The 25,383-nt window shown below is 40.8% G+C and overlaps 1 protein-coding gene across 5 annotated transcripts in view; it reads left to right on the top strand.

The window, feature by feature from the left end:
* Window positions 1-25,383, top strand: part of pla2g7 (phospholipase A2, group VII (platelet-activating factor acetylhydrolase, plasma)) — a 161,194-nt gene that overhangs the window by 91,392 nt on the left and 44,419 nt on the right. Inside the window, exon 6 of one of the 5 annotated variants that reach the window (XM_068023027.1) lies at window positions 11,530-11,572. The exons of the other annotated variants lie outside the window; for them this stretch is intronic. Within the exon in view, the coding sequence (XP_067879128.1) occupies window positions 11,530-11,572 (43 nt within the window). The remainder of the gene's footprint in view (window positions 1-11,529; window positions 11,573-25,383) is intronic. 5 annotated transcript variants of the gene reach the window in all.

Raw genomic sequence — 25,383 nt, forward strand, 5'->3', positions numbered from 1 at the left:
AACCAGGTGGGCTTTTTTTAAACAACTATCAATGTTAGTTTCAGGGCACCAGTACTGAGACTAGCTTACAATTCCAGACTTCTATTAATTAATTGAATTTAAATTCCAACAGCTGCCATTGTGGTATTTGAACACATGTCCCCAGTGTATTAGCCTTGGTCTCTGGATTACCAGTCCAGTGAAATTACCACTACGCCATTGTCTCCCCAGCTGAGCTAAACTCCTAAATCCTGATGTTTACTCTGGCTGGGAAGAGAGCAGGGGAGAGGATTTTTGGACAAGAAATCCCACACTATAGGTTTTCCAGACATCCTGGAAAAATTAACTGGGACATCTTTTATGTTTTTCGACAGGTTTCCCACCCAATAGAGAGCCAGATTGACAGACTGGCTACCTGTTGGGTGGGAAAGCATCTGGGGAGTGGATTCCAGGTAAGTTTGAGATCGCAAGGGTTGTTAGGGAAGGTGGATGCAGGGAAGGCTGGTCGAACCTCACAAGGTGGTGGGTTGGATGATTACGGGGTCCAGTCGCATATAGGTATGCTTATCAGGCCTGAAGGAAGCACTGCTGCTCCACCTGGCCCACAAGCAATGCAATAAACGTGCTTACCTCATGGATCCAGCCCTTCCAGTCTCCTTTTACCGGTCGGGATTTCTGAGGTCGGGTGGTGGAGGGGCAAGGAGTGAGTAGTAAGCCACTGTTGAAGCAACATAAGGGGCATATGCTTGGAGAAGACTACATCGGGTTAATGTTAGGTGAGGTCATGGAAGGACTTGAATGTGAGGAGGAATATATTTAAATCAATGCACTAGGACAAATACAGGAGTGATAGTACAACAACTAGCATTTATGCAGCATCTGTCAGGTGTAATCTGACAAAAATGCCACAGAATGAAATGTCAGAAAGGATGACCAAAGGCTTGGTCAATGAGTTGTGTATAAGAGGAAGAGAGAGGTGGATGGGTTCAGAGGAAGGGGGTATCCACAAGCAGCTAGTCAGAGGAACAGGGAGTTATGAAACTGGAGGAGGTTACAGCAAAAGACATAGCCCTGTGGTATGAAGGAGGTGATCAAGCAGGCACAGGAGGAGAAGCCATTTAAGAAGACGTAATGTCTGTGATGCAACAGGTACGACTGGAAATAGAAGTACCAAGGAAGTGGACTATAAGGAGGAGGATGGACTGATTGATTATGTGGAGGAGTCAAGGATGATGAAAGACAGTGAGCCAGAATCTCACAGGATGTCCCTTGTGATTTTGACCAGTGCAATCTCAGCACTGTGGCAGGAAGGAAACCAGCAGCCTCAGTAATGGCTGCCATAGGAGTCAAAATGAGTCCCACGCTTCATCTGACCCATCTCTGTTTCTGCCCCCACTGGCTCTAAGTGGACAGGAAACCTGTCTCCATACCAATTAAGGGCTTACCCCTGCCAAATTCTGAACTTTGATCAGTTTCCCACTGGAGGTGGGTTTCTGACCCAAAAACAAACCTGATTCCTATTTCCTGCCTCCATGGTGATAATTCAGCCCTTGGAGTCTATATTAGGAATATTTATCGAGTCAGCTGCACTCAGAAACCCATTAATAACCATTGTTCCTCATTCATTCAATCTTCACAAATAGTCAAAGCTTTCCTCAATCCTATGGGGGACAAATTACTTAGTGATATTTTAATGAATACTTTGAAGCTGTTTTATTTGAGGTGGATTCTGTTTTTTCATTGTCACCAGCAGCAAGTGTGTCATCTGAAAAAGGTGCTCAACAATTCGTAGATTCTCCCCCTCCGGGCAGATTTCCTGGTAATCCTATAGACATTGGAATAACATTAATTTTTATGTAGACATCTGACAGTTATTGACTAATGTTATGATGAACTAGGCCAACTTGGCTGTATAGACTGATATAATTTCAGAATTCAGTTTCTGCAACCACTGAGCAATGCTGTCACCTGGCTCCACAATTTATGTAGAATGTGTATCTATTCTTCTTGAATAGATATCCGCAACACCTACCTTTTTGTACCTCCAGCATTGCACTAATCCTTGAGGGTTTGCAGGAACTACCTCAATTGCTGGAAGGGAATTTGTGTTCAAGTGTAACTGCAACACTTATACATGATGTAATCATAACTAAATTAAATTGTCTCTGTCTCTTCCTCCTCCCTAAACAAAGGTTCCCCACAAGTTTCTTCACTGGAACTAAGCCCTCATCAACAAGAGCACTTGTTGTAGTCAGCATTCTCCTTTTAATATAAAAAAATTGTCAGTCGATTGAAAGAGTACCAAAAATAGAGAACGATGAAAGTGCCAATTATACAGAGTCAGTAATCTTCATTTCCAATATTCATAGACTAGGTCTGCAGGACATCACTGTTGAGAGAGATGCACTCCCAAGATGTAACTGTTTGACTAACTTCTGTAGATTATTTTCAAAGTGGGCTCAAGACTCTTTTTTTTTTCTTAAAATAATTAATTCTGAGGTTCATGCCTCTCAGCAAGAACAGTTTGCTGACGTTGATGTGTTCTATTGTTAAGGGAACAGACCAAATTTCATGGGTCACTGCTAAACAAATTAGAAAAGGGCATTAAATCTCAACCGTGCTTAAGCCAGTTGTCTTGTATGCACTGTCAGTTCTGGAATAATGGACAGCAAGTAGATATAGACAACAGTAGAAATGCAAGGTCATCAATTTGAAGCAGTGGTAGAATTCAACACTACAGTTAAAACAGTGTCTAGCCTCTGGTTGGAATATGTAGCACTTTGCAGTAAGTGCTACTTTTATATGGTCTGTTTTTAGAAATTTTCTAAGCCCTTACGCTATGAACATACAAGTGTGATTCTTGGTTTTAGTCATTTCATTTTTTTGCAGCCTGGGTAATCTTAATGTCAAATTATGGCCAACTGTAGTATCCAACTCTATCGCTGATCAGCTAACTCAATTATGGACATGGCGTCAAGCAGGCAGATTTGTTTGCTAGAAACACAGCATTTCATTAGTTGCCTTGTATATTCAACATTTAACTATTATTGCATGAAATATCAAGTCATGAACACAAGTCAATAGTGAAGTATGAACTGTCACTCGAGTTGATGAAACTTCTGCCAAGTAGAATGAAGGCTCCTATTGAGTGCCAGCCGTTTCTCGTCTAACTGTGGATTATGTTCCTCAGGTGCATTAAATCTCCAGCTGTTGCTGTGTGCAGGGAATACTGTGGTCAGAATTTTGCTGAGGTGGCAGAAATGCAGGGACTGCAAGCAGGAGGTGACACCGCTTCAGCAGGCAGCAGGAACCAGGCCACATTTTGCCTTTGGCAGCCAATTAAGTAGCTGCTGTGGGGACTGCCGTCCTTAATAAGGACGGCCAGCCCCCCCAAGAACTACTGGCCCAATCAGAAGGCTGACAGCCTTGCAGCCTCAGCAGCGCCACAGTTAGCTAAATTTGCTGATTTTGGACATTTTGGATGTTGCAGCTGCAGGATGAGGCCAAGCTCACTCGAAGAGGGGTAAATGGGGTTGGGGGTCACTGAGGGTGGGCGGTGTTGCACGGAGACCCCGTCCTCACCCCAGAGTCCACTGGGGGAGCACCAGGTTTCACTGGGCGGTCTCCGACATGGGAAAAATGCCCATGAAGTTGCAAAGTGACCCTTAAGTGGCAAACGGGCAGCCTATCTGCCATCCTTCCCACCGCTGGCAAGATGGCACAGCGGTGGGAAGACGTCAGGCACCCTCTCCGACATCTTCCCCGTGCTGTTTTACCAGCCTTCCTGCCTCTCAGCCCATCCCCAAAGGGCTGGTAAAATTTCAGCCCATAATACAATAATTGGCAGACCAGCATAAGACATTCTCTTGCAAAATGTGTGCTCTTTGGTGGTTACTGGTGACTTTATTTTTGAAAACTAAATGATTTGCATTATTAATCCATCTTTATTAAGGTTGTATTTTGTATGCAAAAAATAAAAATGATCTTTAATAAGCATTTAAAGATTTTCACTACAACTATGTGGTCCGAGTAGGAGTGTGATGTAGATTATTGTGCAATACTGCTATAAATTCCTGTTTCTGTGGATCTTGTATATTCAAACTGTCACTTCAAGAGGTTTTGTTGTCATCTTAAAACATAAATGCCAATTGAAAAATATGTATCCTATTTTGATAGTGAAGCTGATTTCATAATCCAAGTACAAATTCACAAGTGGGTTGTCCAAAAGCTCCTCACTGGGAAAGCATAAAGCGTACAGTTAACTTTGTATATAATAAATGTAATCATGCATGCTAAATATTTGTTACATGTACATTTGTGATAACTGCTTAAGGAATGTGTAAGTGTGTGAAGCCATTGTACATCACAAATTGGAGTTTCAAACTTTCTATCTTGGCTTATTTTGTAAATGGTTCCCTTTCCTTAAGGGGATTCATGTTAAATGGATTGTGTGTCTTTCATGTTTTACTTTTTATATATTTAATGAGTTGAGGAAAATTCCTGTTATCTCAAGTGTACAGCATAGAAAAAATCATTCAACCCCACTGTCTGTGCTGCCATGATACTCCACACAAGCTTCCTCCCACTCTACACCATCCAACCTTAGCATATCCTTTTATTCCCTTCTCCCTCGTGATTATCTTGAAGCCATCTACGCTGTTTGTCTCAGCTACTCCTGTGGTAGTGTGTTCCACATTATTACCAGTCTTTGGGTGAAGTAGTTTTTCCTGAATTCCCTATTGGATTTATTGGTGACTATCCTGTATTTATGACCTCTAGTTTTTAGACTTCCCCACTAGTGGAAACATATTTTCTTTACTTAGGGACATAGGAACATAGGAAGATAGGAACAGGAGTAGGCCATTCAGCCCCTCGTGCCTGTCCCGCCATTCAATGAGATCATGGCTGATCCGTGGCCTAACTCCATATACCTGCCTTTGGCCCATATCCCTTAATATCTTTGCTTAATAAAAATCTATCTCAGATTTAAAATTAACAACTGTTCTAGCTTCAACTGCTGTTTGTGGGAGAGTGTTCCAAATCTCCACCACCCTTTGCATGAAGAAGTGCTTCCTAACATCTGAACGGTCTGGTCCTAATTTTTAGACTATGCCCCCTAGTTTTAGAATCTCCAACCAGTGGAAATAGTTTATCTTTATCTAGCCTGTCTTTTCCTGTTAATATCTTGAAGACTTCAATCAGATAACCCTTAACCTTCTAAATTCTAGTGAAAATGGGCCTAATTTGTGTAATTTCGTAACTTAACCCCTGTAGTCTAGGTATCATTCTTGTAAACCTACGTTGCACTCCCTCCAAGGCCAATATATCCTTCCTAAGGTGTGGTGCCCAGAACTGCTCACAGTACTCCAAGTGGGGTCTAACCAGGGTTTTGTACAGCTGCAGCATAACCTCTGTGTCTTTATACTCCAAACCCCTAGATATAAAGGCTAGCATTCCATTAGCCTTTTTGATTATTTTCTGCACTTGCTCGTGGCATTTTAAAGATCTATGCACCTGAATCCCCACGTCTCTTTGGACATCCACTGTACTTAACCTGTTCCCATTTAGAAAGTACCCTGCTCTATCCTTTTTTGGTCCAAAATGGATAATCCCACACTTGCCCGCATTGAAATCCATCTGCCACAGTTTTGCCCACCCACCTAGTCTGTCAATATCTCTTTGCAATTTTATGCTATCATCTAGACTGCCGCCTAACTTTGTATCATCAGCAAATTTGGATAAATGACTTACTATGCCATCATCCAAGTCGTTAATGAACAATGTGAATAATTGAGGCCCCAACACAGATCCCTGTGGGACACCACTAGTCACATCCTGCCAATCAGAGTACTTGCCCATTATCCCCACTCTCTGTCGCCTACCACTCAACCAACTTCCTAACCATGTCAATAATTTGCCCTCAACTCCATGGGCTTCTACCTTAGTTAACAGTCTCTTATGTGGGACTTTATCAAATGCCTTCTGGAAGTCCATATAAATAACATCCATAGACATTCCCCTGTCCACTACCTCAGTCACCTCTTCAAAAAAATTCAATGAGATTTGTCAGGCATGACCTTCCCGTCATGAATCCATGCTAGCTATCCCTGATTAACTGAAAATTTTCTAGGTGTTCAGTCACCCTATCCTTGATTATAGACTCCAGCAACTTGCCCACCACAGATATCAGGTTAACTGGTCTGTCATTTCCTCGGTTCCCCCTTTCACCCTTCTTAAAAAGTGGAGTGACGTGCAACTTTCCAATCCAGAGGGACCACTCCTGAATCTAGGGATCTCTGAAAGACTATAGTTAGGGCATCTGCAATGTGCTTCCCTACTTCCTTTAACACCCTCGGATGGAAACTGTCAGGTCCTGGGGATTTCTCACTCTTTAGTTCCATTAATTTCCTTGTTACTGATGTTTTACTTACGTTAATTGTATTAAGTCCCTGTCCCCTATCAGCTATTAATTTTTTTCGGGACTTCCGGCAAGTTCTCCTTTTCATCTGTAAATACTGAGGAAAAGTAATTGTTCAACATGTCTGCCATTTCCCCATTATCAATGACAATATCTCCATTTTCAGTTTTTAGTGGGCCTACATTGCTCTTGACCATCCACTTTCCCTTTATGTAACTATACAATTTATTTTATTGATTTTGATGTCCCTTGCAAGTTTCCTTTCATAATCTTTTAGTAGCTCTTATAAGCTGCTTTGTGACCCTTTGCTGGTCTTTGTATCGATCCCATTCGGCTGGATCTGTGCTGCGTTTTGCATTTTTGTAAGCCCTTTCTTTTAGTTTTATGCTATCCCTAATCTCTTTGGTTGTCCATGGCTGTTTTTTCTGTGAAGTGGAGCTTTTTCCTCTCTGGTATATACTCACTCTGTATTTCATTAAATGTTTCTTTAAATATTCTCCACTGTTCTTCAGTCGTTTGACCCATTAACAGATCTACCCAGTTTACCGTGGACAGTCTGTGTCTCATCCTGATAAAGTCAGCCTTACCCAAGTCTAAAATTCTAGTAGCTGATTCGTGCTTTCCACTTTCAAATGCTACCTTGAATTCGATCATGTTGTGATCACTATTTGATAAATGTTCACGCACAGTTAGGCTACTAATTAAATTTGGCTCATGACTAATAACTAAATCTAATATTGCCTGTCCCCTTGTTACATCTAGGACATATTGCTGTAGGAAACTATTCCGGACACACTCCAGAAATTCACTACTTTTCTGACTGGTGCTAGTCTGCCTCTCCCAATCTATGTGTAAGTTAAAATCCCCCATTAATACTACTCTGCCTTTGTTACACATTTGCCTAATTTGTGCACTTATACAATCTAACACCTCAGAACCGCTACCAGGGAGTCTATACACAACACCTATTAGAGTTTTCGATCCTTTACTGTTCCTCAGTTCCACCCATATGGTCTCCACTGGGTGCTTTCCCCTCATTATATCCTCCCTGACCAATGAGGTGATATTTCTAATCAGTAAGGCTACTCCACCCCCTCTGCCATTTTCCCTGTCCCTCCTGTAAACTTTATAACCAGGTATATTTAGTTCCCAGTCCCGACCATCCTGCAGCCACATCTCTGCAATGGCCACCACATCATAATCTTCCATTTGAATTCTACCCTATCTATACTTCTACCCTATCAAGCCCTTTCATTATCTTAAAGACCTCTATCAGGTCACCCCTCAGCCTTATCTTGTCTTGAGAAAAGGGCCCTGGCATGTTCAACCTTTCTGAAAGATTTGATACAAGTTTAATGTAACTTATCTGCTTTTCAGTTCTATCCCTCTTGAAATGTTACATTTTTTTTTAAGACTTCTTAGTGATTTGTGTCTCTACCCTTCGATCCCTTTGCTCCTCTGTCCCATTCAGACTCTTATAATCTAAACAGTATATGGCCCCCTTATTCTTCTACCAAAATACACCATCTAACACTAATCTACATTGAAATTACTTTGCCAATCACACGCCCATTCTGCAAGCTTTTAATGTCAACCTATATTTTGTCGCATTCTTCCTTTCTGTTAACTACATCTCTTCCCAATTTGGTGTCATCTGCAAATTTCAAAATTGTACTTCTAATTCCAGAATCCAAATTATTAATATAAATTGTGAACAGTGATTTCAACATCAATCCCTGAGCTTTGTTATGAGTCTGTTATGCAATACATTATCAAAGGTCTTTTTGAAAATCCAAATATATTGTGTCTACTGATTTACTCTTATCTACTTCTGTCACTTCTTCAAAGACTTCAATAAGGTTTTTCGAGCATGACGTTCCCTTTTGAAATCCGTGCTCACTGGTTTTTATATTTTTGATTTCTAAATGCTTTTCTATTACATCTTCAAGAAAAGATTTCTTTATCTTCCCTACCACTGACGCTAAGCTTATGGTTCTCAGAAATTGTTCTGTCTGCCTTTTTAAATATAGGAATAACATTAGCTCTCCTCTGGCACTATATCCTTTCCTAACGAATTGTTATATTTTTGTAATAATGCCTCTGTTGTTGCTTCCCTAACTACTTTTGTCTAAAGCGGGCTGGGAAAATAGACTAAGGTGAAAGTCAGTGGATGAGCAGTGGCAAACATTTAAGCAGATATTTCATTACGCTCAGCAAAAATTTATCCCGGTCAAAAAGAAGGACTCGATGAGAAGGATGAACCACCCATGGTTTACAAAGGCGGTCAAGGAGAGTATCCAATCAAAAACTAAGGCATATAAAGCAGTGAAATCTAGTGGTAGGCCAGAGGATTAGAAATTTTTTAGGAACTGGCAGTGCATGACTAAAAAGCTAATGAAGAGGGAGAAAATTGATTATGAAAGTAAATTGGCAAGAAACATAAAAACAAACAGCAAGAGCTTCTACGGGTATATAAAAAGAGAGTAGCTAAAGTGAGCATAGGACTCTTGGAGGATGCGACTGGAGAATTGATAACGGGGAACAGGGCAATGGCAGATAATTTAAACCAATATTTTGCATCGGTCTTCACGGTGGAGGAAACTATAAACATCGCACAGATATCAGATAAGCAAGGGGCTAATGAGAGGAAAGATCTTGTAACAGTCTCTATCACAAGGGACAAAGTATTTGACAAACTAATGGGACTAAAGGCAGACAAGTCGCCAGGACCTGATGGCCTACATCCAAGAGTTTTAAAGGAAGTGGCTGCAGAAATAGTGGAGGCATTGGTTGAAATATTCCAGAACTCACTGGATTCCGGGACGATCCCAGTGGATTGGAAAACCACTAATGTGACGCCCCTATTCAAGAAGGGAGGGAGACAAAAAGCAGGAAACTATAGGCTCGTCAGCTGTACATCAGTTGTTGGGAAAATGCTAGAGTCCATTATTAAGGAAGAAATAGGACGTTTCGAAAAGCTTAACGCAATCAGACAGTCAACATGGTGTTGTGAAAGGGAAATCATGTTTGACAAATTTGCTAGAGTTCTTTGAGGATATAACTAGCAGAGTTGATAAAGGGGAACCAGTAAATGTAGTGTATTTGGATTTCCAGAAGGCATTCAATAAGGTGCCACGTAAAAGATCATTGCACAAGATAGCTCACAGTATTGGGGGTAATGTATTCGCATGGAGTGAGGATTGGTTAACTCAGAGAAGACGGAGCCGGGATTAATGAGTCCTTTTCAGGTTGGAAAGACATAACTAGTGGAGTGCCACAAGGATCAGTCCCAGGCCCTCAATTATTTATTATCTATCTTAATGACTTGGAGGAGGGGTCAGAGTGTAATATATCCAAATTTGCTGACGATACAAAAATAGGAGGGAGAGCATGTTGTGATGAGGACATAAGGAATCTGCAAGGGCATATAGATAGGTTGAGTGAGTGGGCAAAAACTTGGCAGATGGAGTTTAATGTAGGTAAGTGTGAGGTCATGCACTTTGGTAGGAAGAATCAAAAGGCAGACTATTATTTAATGAAGAGAGACTTCAAAAACGTACCCTCTGAGGGTAGTGAATGTCTGGAATTCTCTACCCCAGAGAGTTGTGGAGGCTAGATCACAAAGTATTTAAAGAGGAGGTAGACAGATTTTTGAAATATCGGGGAGTTGAGGGCTATGAGAAGCTGTGTTGTGTATGAAGCACAAAAAGTTAGCATGCAGGTGCAGCAAGTAATTAAGAAGGCAATTGGAATTTTGGCTTTTATTGCTAGGGGGTTGGAGTTTAAAAATAGGTAAGTCTTGTTACAACTGTACAGGGTGTTGGTGAGGCCGCACCTGGAGTACTGTGTACAGTTTTGGTTCCCGTATCTAAGAAAGGATATACTGGCATTGGACGCAGTTCAAAAGAGATTCACTCGGCTGATTCCTGGGATGAAGGGGTTGGCTTATCAAGAAAGGTTAAACATGTTAGGCCTTTATTCATTAGAGTTTAGAAGAATGAGGGGTGATCTTATTGAAACGTACAAGATTCTGAGGGGGCTTGACAGGGTAGATGTTGAGAAGATGCTTCCACTAGTGGGGGAATCTGAACTAGGGGACATAGTTACAGAATAAGGGGACACACATTTAAAACTGAGATGCGAACGAATTTCCTCTCTGAGGGTAGTGAATGTCTGGAATTCTCTAGCCCAGAGAGTTGTGGAGGCTAGGTCACTGAAAGTATTTAAAGAGGAGGTAGACAGATTTTTGAAATATCGGGGAGTTGAGGGCTATGAGAAGCTGGCACAAAAGAGGAGTTGAGGTCTGGTGTAGATCAGCCATGATCTTATTGAATGGTGGGACAGGCTTGAGGGGCCTAATGGCCTACTCCTGTTCCTAGTTCTTGTGTTCTGTTAATATGCATGGATATAATCCATTTGGACCGGGGTTTTAAGCTTTCTAAATTAAATTAGTTTATCAAATATATCTCCCCTATCTAAAACATCTATATCTTTTTCGATCTGTTCTAATGTCATCCCCACCTTGTTAGTTTCCCTGGTAAATATTGAGTCAAAGTAACTATTCAAAATTTGTGTCTTTTCACAATCATTATCTGTGAGTTTATTTTGTGCATCCTTTAGTGACCATATCCCTATCCTCATTTCCTTTTTTTTATATTTGTAGAACACTTTGCTATTTTTCCTGGATAATTTAAATTCATTTTCTTCTTTGCTTTCCTAACTTTTTTTATGACTTCTTTCCTAACCGCTTTTGTCATGCTCTCCTTTATTGGTTATGAACTTGGTGTGTTCCTTTTACTCTAGTTTGAATTTTATCCTTATGTCTTTATTCATTTATGGTGGCTCATTATTGATTAGTACTTTTTGGTGAGAAATATCTCTCCCAAACTCAATTTGATCTCAGTTTTAAATATTTCCCACTGCTTTTCTATATCATTTTTTTTTTCAGTTTACCTTCCCTCGTTCACTTCTCCCTTCAAATTAGCTTTTTTCTAATCTGTTACTTTGGTCTTTGTCTTACTTATGCCTTTCTCAATCATTATTTTAAACCTTATGATGTTATGATCGCTTTTGCCTAGATGTTCCACTTTCTTTACCTCTCTTACTTGCTCCGGTTTATTTCCCTTTACTAGATGCAACAGTGATACCTCTCTAGCTAGGCTTCCTACATATGGGGTGAGTAATATGTCTTGAACACACTGTATGAACTCTATTCCCTTTTCCCCTCTCCGTACCTCTTGCCAGTTTATTTGTTGGTCATTGAAATCTGCCATGATTATTATTCTATGTCTTTTACTCATTTTATAGATTTGCCTACATATTTCTTCCTCCACTTCCCTTTCGCTATTGAGTGGTCTGTAGATTGCCCTTATTAACTTGATCATCTTATCCTTTATCTCAATCCACATTAATTATGTTTCTATCTTAATGTTATTTATGTTCCTTTTTTCTATTGCCATTATGTTGTCTATATTAGTACAGCTACCTCACCCCCATCTTCTTTTCCTATTCTTTCTAAATATGTTATATCCTGCAATTTTAACAGCCAGTCCTATTCTTTATGTAGCCATGTTTTAGCTATTCGTACTACTTCTGGTTCCTCACTCTGAATTGTAAACAGACAGCATTCCAAAATCCACAGAAAAGAAACTAGTCAACCAGACAGCCAAAGCTGAAGTTCAAAGAAGAACCAGTGATTTAAAAAAACAAATGGCAGACAGAGAAGGCTGTGAAAATTCAACTCTTTGTTGACATGCTGCTCTGTGCCTTTTTCAAAGCAACCAAAGAGATCTATGGACCCTCAACATAAGGACCAACACGGTAAGATCCAAAGATGACAAGGCTCTCCTCAAAGACACAGATAGTATCAACACCCACTGGAAAGGGCACTTTGAGTAGTTTTACAATCAGAACTCCATGGTGGACACGCACCTGCTGGACAGCCTCCCACAACATACAATCAGAATGCTCGACAAAGTGATAACTGGTGCCAACCAGATGAAAAACAACAAACCTTCTGGTCCTGACAATATCCCTGTAGAAATACTGAAACACAAAGGAGAGATACTGATCCCTCTGATCAGTATGCCCTATTGGTGAAGCTCTGGCAAAATAAAGAAATTCCAAGTGACCTTAAAAATGTCATTATGATCACAATCTTCAGGAAAGGATAAAAGTCAAACTGTAGCAACTACAAGGACATTGCTGTCAACTGTTAGCAAAGTCTTAGGTAGGTTATTTCTTAATTGCCAATTGCAGAGGAAGTCCTTCCAGAGTCCCAGTGTGGCTTCCAGCCTGCCAGAGGAACAACTGACATGATCTTCACCACATGCCAGCTTCAGGGAAAATGCAAAGAGTCGAACATCCCTTTGTACATGGCTTTCTTCGATCTCACAAAAGACTTGGACTCTGAATCAAACTTCCCTGTGGAAGGTGCTACAGTGATATGGATGCCCAGCTAAGTTTACAAACATCATCTGTCTCTTACATGACGATATGCACAACAGTACTAAGCAGTGGCTCCACCACAGACCCCCTTCCCTGTCAAAACAGATGCCAAATAGGGGTGTATCATTGCACCAACACTATTCTCAATCTTTCTTGCAGCAATGCTGCAACTTACTGCTGACAGTCTCCCCCTAGCTCAACTGGCTGAAGGCCAAAACCAAAACAACCACTTCTGTAATAGAGCTACAGTATGCTGATGATGCACAAGTTACAACAGCTAGTTGATGTATTAACCGAAGCCTACGAAAGCATGGGACTTTCCCTGAATGCCAGGAAGACGAAAGTCCTCTACAAACTCACACCAAATGCATCAAATCCAATGCCTTCAATTGAGATTCCTGGTGAAGTGTTGGAAAAAGTCCTTCACTTCCCATATCTTGGAAGCTATCTATCCCAGCTGACATTGATGAAGAGGTACACCACCGAATCCAGTGTGCTGGTTCAGCCTATGGTAAATTACATGCATGGGTTTTCGAGAATTGTGATATCCGACCTGGCACTAAATTCAGTCTATTGGGCAGTGCTTCTCCCCACGCTTCTTTGCAGTGTTGAAACTTGGACATCTTATAGATGCCATATCGAAGTCCTCGAACAACAACATCAACGCTGTCTTAGAACGATCTTGCAAATCAACTGGAAGGGCAAAAGAACAAACATGAGCATCCTCCAAGACACAGATATGCCGAGTATAGAGGCCATGATAATCTCACTTTAGCTGAAATGGATGGGACATGTCGGCAGAATGCCCGACTGAAGACTTCCCAAACAGTGTTTGATGGTCTGCTCTATTAACATTAACACATGGGAAGCAGGTGCTCAATTGCAATCAATATGGTGATCCATTATCAGAAATGGTGTCAAGGCCTTCCAATAAACAAGAGCAGCCACTGAGAGAGAACAGCTAGAGAGAGCAGCTGCTTGAGCCAACGATCCATCACCACCTCTACCAACCGGCACCCATGTCCTCACTGTGGGAGAGCCAGTAAGGCTAAGATCGGGTTTCATAACCCAACTGCAAACCCACAGACAACACTGACATCTCACCTGTACCCAACCATCTGTAAGGAAGAATCATCCTCAACACGAGGGATTGGCAATGATGATGATGACTGCATCTGTTTCTTTACTTTGAATTTTAGCTACCATTTCCCTAGTTTTATTTCAGATGCTCTGCACATTGCTGTGCAGGCTTTTTAAAAATTAATTGTTCCGCTCACTTTATTTCAATAGTCATTTCATTCTTGTATTCTATAACTATCTGTTCCCTGACTTTGTTTGCTTGTTTGTTTGTTACCCTTATTCCTTACTTTAGTCTGACCTTTATTCTCATCTCCCATTTTTTTTATCATCAGTATTATGTTATGTTGTACTGCCCCACCCCCGGCCCAATCTTGTTTTAAATTCCTATCCACAGCCCTATTCTTTTTGCGAGCCCACTGGTCCCTTTCTGGCTCAGGTGGAGTCCGTTCCTGTGGTAAGCTCCTTCCTGTCCTAGTACCGGTGCCACTGTCTGATGAAAGGGAACCCCTCCTTCCCACACCAACCTTTTAGCAATGCATTCATCTTCTGATCTATTTATCCCTATGCCAATTAGCACATGGTTTGGGTAGAAATCCCAAGATTATCATCCACGAGGTCCTTTTTTAAAAAAATTGTCCTAACATCTGCTATTTCCTTAGCAGGGTCTCCCTTTTCTTTCCTATGTCATTGGTTCCAACATTGGCCATGGTAACTGGATCTTGCCCGTTCCTTTCTAAGATCCTGTCCACTTGCTTCAAGGTATCATACAATGTCTACAACACAGAAGACCATTTGGCCCGTCGTGTCTGTGTTGGCGTTCTGTAAGAGCAACTCATCTCGTCCCACTCTCCAGCCTTTTCCCATAGCCCTGCAAATTTTTTCCCTTCAGATAATTGTCCAATTCTCGTAATTTTTCCAATTTCATTTTGAAAGCCTTGATTGAATCTGCCTCCACCACACTCTCAGGCAGTGTATTCCTAGCTACTCGCTGTATCCTTTACCCTTGCAACAAGTAGGCAACAAACTCTTCTAGACTCTTGTTCACAATTGCAGAAGACATTATCTATCCCCCTAATTATCAAATCCGCTACGACTACAACCTTCCTTTTCTGCTGTTACCCCCTTTGGGTAGCTTCTTGCTCCTTGGTGCCATGGTTAGCATGCTTGTCTGCCACACAGCCTGTTTTCTTAACCTAAAATGTGTTGGATAGGACCCATGCCTGCATGACCACCTCCTCTATTTCCCTTGGTTTTCCCTACCCTGCTGACTGACAGTCACACACTTGCCTTCCTGCACTTGTGCTTTCCTTTGAGGTGTGGCTGCACTCTGGAGAAAATTATCCAGGAATTCCTCCCATTCCGTAATGTGTAGGAGTGTCTCTAACTTGCACTCTAGCTCAAAGACTCTGAGCTAGAATGGCTCGAGGCAAACATTTCCTGTAGATGTGGAAATCCAGGACAGTCTCACTGTTCACAAATCAGACAGGACACATTGCCTATGCTGCCACACTCTTTTTCTCTCTCTTTTTTAGCAGTGATTTGTGTCTAGAACTAATTGAATCACGACATCTATTATTAATTGGTAAATGGTAATTATTGGTTAGTTATTTATGTATAGCAGATACTTATTTACTTACATGCAATTCGATCTGTTTAAAAGTTTCTTCCACTTAATTTATTTTGGTCCCTTAGATCTATAGTATATTTAATAGCTTATGTCCATTTGTTACCTAAAGGATGTAATGCTCCTCAGCTTCACTGCTCCTTGCTCTGTGCTGAGAATTATGCCAATTTTTGAGTTTTTCCCCTCTGTTTGGTGTCAACTGCTGCCATTGCTGTAAATATGTACTTTTTCAAAAACAAAATGTCACGTAACATCATTTTCCCAGATTTTCAGTGGCCCTTCTGCTGAAGTTACTGTGGGTGAGAGGGAGAAGCTCCACGAAAATTCAACCAGTATGTTTTTAAAGTTACTACAGCTGGGACAAGCCAGATGGACTGCAATGATATTTTGTGGTCCTGTGCTACTATGTGCCTATGCGTATATTCCATAAGAGCAGTGAAATTGTAGTTTTTAATTGGTCACAATGTCGCAATGCGACACATGTCGCAGCGAGCAACGTGATCTAGACTTGTTTCCTCACCTTTCAGATAACACTATATTTGTGTGCAAATTGTAGGAATGCGAATTGATAACAGCACAGTGATGTCAACATCGCATCTGGGACCCCATGAGCATTGTAGCCAATGGCTTATCTCCTTAACCAAAGAATTTTAAAGATAGAGGATGAAAAAGGGTGAATTAGAGCCTAATTAGATACAGAACGTGAAATAGGGAGGGAAATAGAGTGAATTAAGAGAGAAAATGCAGGAAGGAAAAGTAGAAAAAAATTGAAATGAGCAAGCAGAAACAGGATAATGTAATCCAGTTGTGTTTGGCAATTGTTGTAATGATCCTTGAGAAGTTAATAATGAGTGAATGGCAAAGTAGGTGTGTGAAATGTACAAACATTCTTAGTCGTATACTGTGTCCCAAAATTATTTTCTGAATGAAATCTAATTTGCATTTCTGAGTGTCAAAATAGATTTGCATCCTGAAAATATTGCCTTCCAACATTAACAGGAATGTGGATGACAAGTTGAGCACAAAAAGTCCACCAAGACGGATGAAACGTTTTAAAAACCTCTAGGAATAATTTGCTACCTGCAGGAATGAGACTCCAGTTACATTTTTTCCCTTTCTGGGCTCCAAAGTTGTGATTCATGTCAGGCTCATAAATCATCTATGACTTGGGTTACCAGCTCTAAATGACTGCAATGACATTAATTCGCATTTACAGTGCGCACCCAACTATTTCATAATCATCATCATCATCTTTGTCTCTCGAGATAAGGAGGCCAATGGGTAAGCGCCTGGAGGTGGTCAGTATATGCATTTAATTTCAACAGAGGGGCTCTTGACGAGGTTGGAATTTTTGTTGAGTTAGCTATGGAGCGGCACAAATTGTCCAGCACTTTGTGGAGAATTGGAACTCATGCTGTATCTCCGTTTCACCACAAATTCATGGGAGTTCTTCCAAAAAAAAAACTAATAATGCTGACTTTGCGGCACCTGCTGTTATTTTTCCAGTAAGTTCTGAGTCTGCATTTCCTGATGATCCATAGCACAACAGCAACTTGTATTTTTATACTGCCTTTAATGTAATAAAACATCCCAAGATGCTTCACAGTTATCAAAGAAGATTTTACACCAAGCCAAGAGATATCAGGGCAGATGGCCAAAAGCTTGGTCAAAAAGGTAGGTGTCTTAAAGGAGGAAAGAAAGGTAGAGTGGTTTAGGGAGGAAATTCCAGAGCTTAGGGCTTTGGCAGTTAAAGGCATAGCTGCCAGTATTGGAGTGACTAAAATCATCATAAAGCTGACAATTCTATCTAGGGTTTCAAAATATTAGTCAATGTTGTCTTTTAACTTGATCATACTGTGCATTGCTTGTGCATGCAATTTAAATTAAACTGAGTCTAATAGTTAATAAAAGTACTAAATGCAGTCATTTTTTCCCCCTTTTGGGTTGAAAAATGCATCCTAAGCTAATATTGGTATAAACCAGGATAATCTCAGGAATTTCTGGAGTAAACTTTGATTTAGCTTCCTGCGCGTCATTTTCTGACCATGATGTGCCAGGAGCCCGAATTCGTACAATTGACCCCTATATTGTCACTGTAAAATGCCACTGTAAAAAGGCAGTAAATTTTCTACAAAAGAATTTGCATTGTCAGTCGCACCCTTTCTCAATATTTTCTACAGAACTTTGTGACTAGCCATTATTTCCTACAATGATTTATTGATACATTTTCTTACTATGTCTTGACCCAGTGTTTTCATCTCTAAAAACATTTACTTTTTAAAGCAGTTTCTATTGATACAGTTTTCCTTTTACACTGCTTTGCTATAATAATTCTCTCAGCAGTTCAATTACCACTTACTGTGTCAGGGTTCAGCGTCGTACTTTCTGACTGTTTTTTTATATTGGTATATTAACTCAGATTCTGGAACAGAGACATTCCAGCAGTAATGCTGTTAAATCCAGTTTTCTTATTCCCAGTGACCAATTCTAGACTCAGTATTTTGTGGGATTACAAGTTTGCCATAGAGATAAAACAGCCAAATGTAGTAGCCAAACACTGAAACCAGCTTCCAGGTGCTGACCTCCAAGAAAGCAAACACGACACCAACATAAAAGCAGCTTCAGATCTGAGTAGAATTTACTTGTTAGCCAGAACTCAGTACACACTTAAACAGGAACAAGGAAATATGAGGAAAAACTTTTTCACGCAGCGAGTGCTTAGGACCTGGAATACACTTCCTGAAGGGTTGGTGTGGCAGATTCAATCATGGCTTTCATGAGGGAATTGGATAAGCGCTGGAAGAGAGAAAATTTTCAGAACTATAGAGAAAGGGTGGGGGAGTGGAGCTAGCTGAATTGCTCTTGCGGAGAATCAGCATGGACACATTTTGTGCTGTAACCATTCTATGATTCTAAACAGGCTGCATGAATTATACCCCAGCAAGCAGTGCTTCTGAAGGGGATTTTCTCGCCTCACACCAGTAGCTCTGGTACAGTGATACCCTGTGAGAGGTGGCATGGTACAAGATCCCCGAAGATATTACTTGAACTTGTGGATCACTTCCACTGAAGGAAGCTCCATGCTGAGTTAAGGCTGCTGATGCTCTCGGTGTGCCTGCTTATGTTGCAGGGCAGATTTTTGAGCACTTAACAACTGAACACATACAAAGCCATATATGCACAGTTGCTGCTCCGTCAGTTGTGGAACGCAAGATTCTGCTCGTGACCTGATTAAATATACAAGTATAATTTGAAACATACATTGCTGGTCTGTACAGATAGGTTGGGAGCTCATGCCCTGGTGAGGCGGAAAAAAGGCAACTTATGTTATCCAGTGCTAGCACTTTTTTATATTTGTCCTCAGTAGTGCTGCATCTCTGGTGGAGAGAGAAACTTCTTGCGATGCGTTTCCGTGATGCTGGAAGAACTAGTGCTGCATCACTCGATATTATTACGGTGCTACCTGTTACGACCGAGGCGGGGGTAATGCACTGTCAATTCAGTCCCAATACTCCACAGGTCGCAGTATATTATTAAAGTTTTCCCACCTACTGGAAATTAGCCAAATTAAACACTTTAGTAACTCCCAGAATAAAACAGACCAAACCAGGTATCTTTAAACAACAAATTAACTATTTGTTAATAAACAAAATCTTAAACACTATTAGGATAAATTTATGTCTAAAGACCTTATAACTTATTTATCCTAACTCCCCCATTCAAACATACATTCAAAATCTAACAGTTAACTGGTTTTAAAAATAGTGTCTTTAAAAATTAGCTGTTTCTTAAGAATAAATAAATAACTGGGTTGTAAGTCTTTGTGAGTTACGTTCCTGGTTGATGAGGTGTCCAGATTAGAACAATCAGATGCCACTCGAAGTCTCCATTCAAATTCAATGAACAATCTTTACTTGATAGGCATTCAAAACACTTCGGCTGCAGCAAGCGTCACACAGTTCTTTCAACACTGAGTATAACAGCATGTCTATATTTGGATTCTAAAATTGGTTGTCTTTCAGTCGAAACTTTACTCCAGCAAAACAAATATTCTCTTCAAAAGGGTTTCCTTCCTCCTTAGGCAATTAACACAGCCTGGAGCTCATTGTAGAATTTCTGCTGAGAGAATTTTCTTCCTTCAAAGCAAGCACACTTTGCCAGTCTCCCAGTTCAAACTGGTTTTAGCCGATTTTTACAATCAAAAGTTACTGTACGTCATGTGACTTCCCTCTCCTGCTGTGACCTAGGAAACAGGTGCAGCTGGCACACTGTGCCTCTTAGTTTTTAAAGGCACATTGTTATAATCAGAGGAGAAAAAAATAGTTCTGTAACACCTCCGCCCTTGGCGAAATGAAATGCCATTCTTAAAATGTGTTTCATTACAATGCAAAAAATAGAAACTAGAAAAAAACACACTGAACATTCTTTTTCAGATTCATGCCCCCATTCACTCTACTGATAATTTACAGAAATTTCTTTGTACCATCGCCATCCATGTAACTTAACGTGGTTAAATTTGTGACAAAGTGTCGGTGATAACATTGTTTTTTCCTGAAATATGTACAGTTTTCAAATGATAAGGCTGTAACAACAAACTCCATCTAAATATTCTAGCATTTCGGTTTTTAAATTTTTCTACAAACATTAATGGGTTATGGTCAGTGTATATTAGTGTTTCTTTATAGGCTTGGTGGACATATACTTCGAAATGTTCAAGAGCCTGAAAAAGTCCTAATGTTTCTCTTTCCACTTTTTTTTATGGCAATTTAGTTTTCTTAAAGTACCCTACTGGCTTCTTTATGCCCGATTCGTCATCCTGCAAAATGACTGCACCAAACGCCAGGTCGTTAGCATTGATTGCTACTTTAAAGGGTTTAGCATAATTCGGAGCAGTCAACACTGGTTCATTACTTAAGATTGCCTTTAGCTTTTCAAAAGCTGCCTGGCCTTCATCTGACCATACTACTTTGTTTTTCTTTTTTTGTAACAAATCGGTTAATGGAGCAGCCACAGTACTAAAATTCCGTACAAATTTCCTATAAAAACCACACATTAGAGGCCTGCTACCCGACCCGAACCCGACGACGTGTTTGGTTCAGGTCGGGTCGGGCCCATCATCCGGGGCTGGCTTTCGGGCTCGGATCGGGTCGGGCCGAGTCCGGGTCGGGCCGGACACGCACGCTAAGTGCTCTGCCAGTAAGTATTGAAATTAAAAAAAACTTACCTGAGCTGGGAGTCTGGGACGAAACTGAGTCTGCGCAGTGTGCGATGACGTCACTATGACATCATCGCAAATGCGCTGCAGCTCAGTACAGCTTCCCAGTGGGAAGGTAAGTAAAGTGATGGTCGGGTCAGGTCGAGTAGTGGCGGGGTTGGGTTGGGGTCAGGCTTGGGGCAAAATCAGAGGGACTCTGGTCGGGCTCGGGTCCGCTGTGGTTCGGTCGGGTTCTTTTTCCCGACCTAAAGCAGGTCTCTACCGCACATCCCCAAAAACCTCATTATTTCACATTTAGATTTAGGGATAGGGAACTCCATTAAGGCTTGTACTTTTGCTGTTTTTGCCAATACCTGTCCTTGCCCCACTATGTGTCTGAGGTAAGTTACTCTTGCTTTTCCAAATTCGCTTTTTTCCAGATTTATCACTAAGTCTACTGCTTGTAACTTTTTAAACACAATTTTTAGCTGGTTTAAGTATTCTTGCCAAGTGTTACTGTACATTAGTACATCATCGAGATACACTACACAGTTGGGAACACTGGCTACCACCTGATTCATTAATCTTTGAAAAGTGACTGGGGCATTTTTTAGCCTGAACGTCTTTATCAGTGCCGGGTGAAGCCAGTCAGGTGTTACAAAAGCTGATATCTCTTTGGCTCGAGGAGTCAAAGGAACTTGCCAGTATCCCTTTAACAAGTCAATCTCTGCGGAATTGGGTAGGAGTCTGCCTTCGTTACTGCATTGACTTTTCTGTAGTCTATACAAAATTGGGTTGACCCACCAGGTTTAGGTACTAGAACTATTAGTGATCTCCAGCTGCTTTTACTAGGTTCGATCAAGTTGTTTTCCAATATGTTTAGGATTTCTGCTTTTACTTGGGCCTGTTTGTCTGGACTTAAGCGGTAAGGATGTTGCTTTAAAGGAACGGTTCCCCCTATAGCCACGTCATGTGTGGCTAAGGTTACACATCCCGGCTTATCCCTACACTCTTTTTTAAATGTTGTGAAAAGCCTGGTTAGGTCTTCGCGTTGTTTTGCGTCTAAGTGCAAAATCATATTGTCCAATTTTCCTAGCCATTTTGTATTCACTAATCTGATAGTTGGAGGTTCAATCTGAGAATTGTCTAGGCTTCCTTCTGTCTCATTTTCACTATCTTTTCCTTCTCAACAGTCCCGATTAGCTGACATACCTGGACTGGTTTATCCTCCTCCCTGCGATAATATTGCTTTAACAGATTGATGTGACACAACCGGTTTTTCTTCTGGTCAGGGACGTCAATCAAGTAATCTACCTTCCCCACTCTCTTAATCACTCTATACGGGCCACTGAACCATGCTTTTAATGGTTTCCCCCCCCCCCCGTAACGGTAACAATACCAATACTTCAACCCCTGGTTGAAAATTGCGGGTTTTTGCTCTCTTGTCTGGCCATTTTTTCATATTGACTTGGGATGCTTTAAGGTGTTGACTTAAATGTAATTTAGTCTTCCGAATTCCCCTATGTCCTGCAAAAGGAATGGCATGTGCTAACCTTAGTAATCCCTGGCGATATTTAGCTGGTACCACTATCTGTTCAACAACTGTCCAGTCTTCATCCGCAGGTCTATGAGGCAGTCTCCATTTCCTCCTCAAAACCCAACTCCTTTCACTTCCGCTTCGGTCAAAGTCGTCTGTGCCATTCTGTATAACTCTGGATTAGCTTGCTGTGCTGCAATTATAGAAGATCTGTTAAACATCTCATTTGGATTATCTAAATCCCCAAATAAGGTTTCAGATACTTGGCTATCTGCTTGCAGTGCCACTTTTACCTCCGACAATGGAACCGGTTTAGCCATTGCTCGGATGACTACACACGCAGGAAGTATTCCTGGAACTTGTTCCTGTAATTGTTCCGTTTCCCTAACTTCACTTGGCTCCTCTGTAATTATAGGAGAAACTGATACTTTTGATTGGCCAAATCATTTCCTAGGAGTAGATCAATTTCCTCTACTGGCAAACTGGACAACTCCTACAGTTACCATCCCAGATATTAAGTCACTTTCTAGGCGTACTATATATAAAGGTATGGGTATATGCTCCCCACCAATTCCATTAACTAAAACTTTAGCGTTCAAGGCGCTCTCTGGTGGAAACGTTATACATTTCCCCAGCAGGAGTGTTTAAATGCTCCTGTATCCCTGAGTATAACGGGTTTTCCTGCCTCGCTTAAAAGATATGGAGTTACTTTCCCCTTTGACAAAAATTAATTATAACTTTCAGGTATCTTATTCTTAACCTCCTACACTCACTTTAGTCTTTGTATCTAGTTTACAGCTGCCGTTAAAGCTATAGCCAAGTCTGTTGTACTCTGTCAGAGATACTTTCTCTGCATTAGCTTTGTGTACCCCAACAAGTCCTATGGGTTTACCTTGCAATTTCCAACATTCTGAACGAAGATGACCCATTTTGTGGCAATGATAACAGTTCGACTTGCGAACCTCACTTCTACCCTCAGCACCTTCCTTTCTGACCTGAGGTAGTGATCCTGGGGCATTGCCAGCTGTTCCTCCTTGTCCCTGGCTACTTGCCTTCCTTTCACTGTCCCACTTTCTATCCTTCTCTGGTTTATGGGGATGACTGACAAAAGGTTTTGGTTTATTCACAAGCTCAAAATCATCAATTTCCACTGCTTGCCTAGCTTTCAAAACTTTCAGGTTATCTACTGAAGGAATGGAGTTTTTAAACTCTTCCAAGAGAATTAATTCTTGAAGGTTCTCCTATGTGGTTTCCATCTTTAATACCCGTATCCAACGGTCAAAATTAATTTGCCTCACCCCCTCAAATTCTGCATATGTCTGCCCAGCCAATCTCCATAAGTTCTGAAACTTCTGACAGTGAGCTTCAGGGACTAACTCATAGGCAGCGAGAATAATCTTTTTTGCCATCTCACAATCTGCAGAAGCCTCTTCAGGAAGCACAGCATAAACTTCATGAGCTATGCCTATCAACCTGTTTTGCATAAGCAGTGTCCAGCTTTCCTTTGGCCATTTCATTTGTTTGGCTTTTTTATTCAAAAGATATGAAAAATGCTTCTAAGTCCCTTTCCTCAAACTTAGAAAGAGCTTGTATGAATTTAAACAGCTTTTTGCTGGGTCCTGGGCTGAATTCAGATTCTTCCTGACCAGAACTTTCCCTGGATTCAAGACTACCTCTTTGTCTTAGTTTCATCTCTTTTAACCTAAATTCCCTCTTTTCTCTTTCTGGAATTCCAGCTTAAGTTTTCCAATGCCATTGCTGTTTCTTTTTCTTGTTCAAGTTTTCTTAATTCTTTTTCAGCCTCAGGTTTTTTTGTTTCTAACTGAATCCTAGCCAATACCACTGCACACTGTTTTAATTAGAGGAGGAAAAAAAAGTTCCATGACCTACCACATTAACTACCTCTGAGTGCACAGCTAATACAGACCAATTGCCAGGAAGAACTCACTTCAATTAATTTCCATAAACCTGAATAAAGCATCTACGTCACTGTTATCAAACTGAAAATGTTTGATTATTTCAGTTGAGCTTTACCTCTCCTTGATGTGCAGTATACTTCATATTTACCTTGTTCACCATTGCAACGGTTTTGCAGAAGATGTGGGGTTTTCCACAGGGCCCTCCCAATCCACTGCCATACCATCGGAAAACTTGAGGTAACAGTGCAAGTGAATGGCACAAATGACAAAAACATTTCTTCAAAGTTACATCAGCAGATATGGAGAACCCCTGCAGAAATTTCAGGTGAATCTGAATTCTGTTAATCAATGGAATTTTTCAAATAGTTCTTACAAAACATTATTTTACTTTTTAATATCTCATTAATCCTTCAGCTCTAATTTTTGTCATCAACTGTACAACATTTTTTCTTTTGTAGTTCTGAACTGAAATAGAAAGTGTCAATAAATGCTATCATTTTTACCATAAGATTGACATCCCATTATGGCCATATATTTCACACTTTTATTTCTGTGCTCTCTGTTTGTGTTTTGCTTATTTAAGTGTCATGGAGTCATTACAACACAGAAGGAGGCCATTCGTCCCATCGAGTCCATGCCAGCTCTCTGCAGAACAATCCAATCAGTCCCATTCCCCTGCTCTATCCCCATAGCCCTGTAGGTTTATTTCCCTCGAGCCCATCCAGTTTCCCTTTGAAGTCATTCATCATCTCCACTTCCACCACCCTCATAGGCAGCGAGTTCCAGGTGATTACCACTCACTGCTTAAAAAAAGTTCCTTAATTCCCTCTCGCTTCTCTTATCCAAATCCTTAAATCTTTGTCCACGGGTCCTTGTACCATTAACTAATGGGAGCAACTTTTCTTTGTCTACCTTATCAAAAGCTGTCATAATTTTTGTACACTTCTACTAAATCTCCCATCAATCTCCTTTACTCAAAGGAGAACAACCCCAGCTTCTTCAACCTAACCTTGTAGCTAAAATCCTTAATACCTGGAACCATTCTGGTAAATCTCCTCTGCACCCTCTCAGGGACCCTCGGATGCGTCCTAAATGTGGTCTAACCAGAGCTTTTTAAAGGTTCAGCATAAGTTCCCTGCTTTTGTACTCAGTACCTCTATGAATGAAGCCCAAGATCCCATATGC

The sequence above is a fragment of the Heterodontus francisci genome, chromosome 3 (genome assembly GCF_036365525.1).
Source record: "Heterodontus francisci isolate sHetFra1 chromosome 3, sHetFra1.hap1, whole genome shotgun sequence".
NCBI lineage: Eukaryota > Metazoa > Chordata > Chondrichthyes > Heterodontiformes > Heterodontidae > Heterodontus > Heterodontus francisci.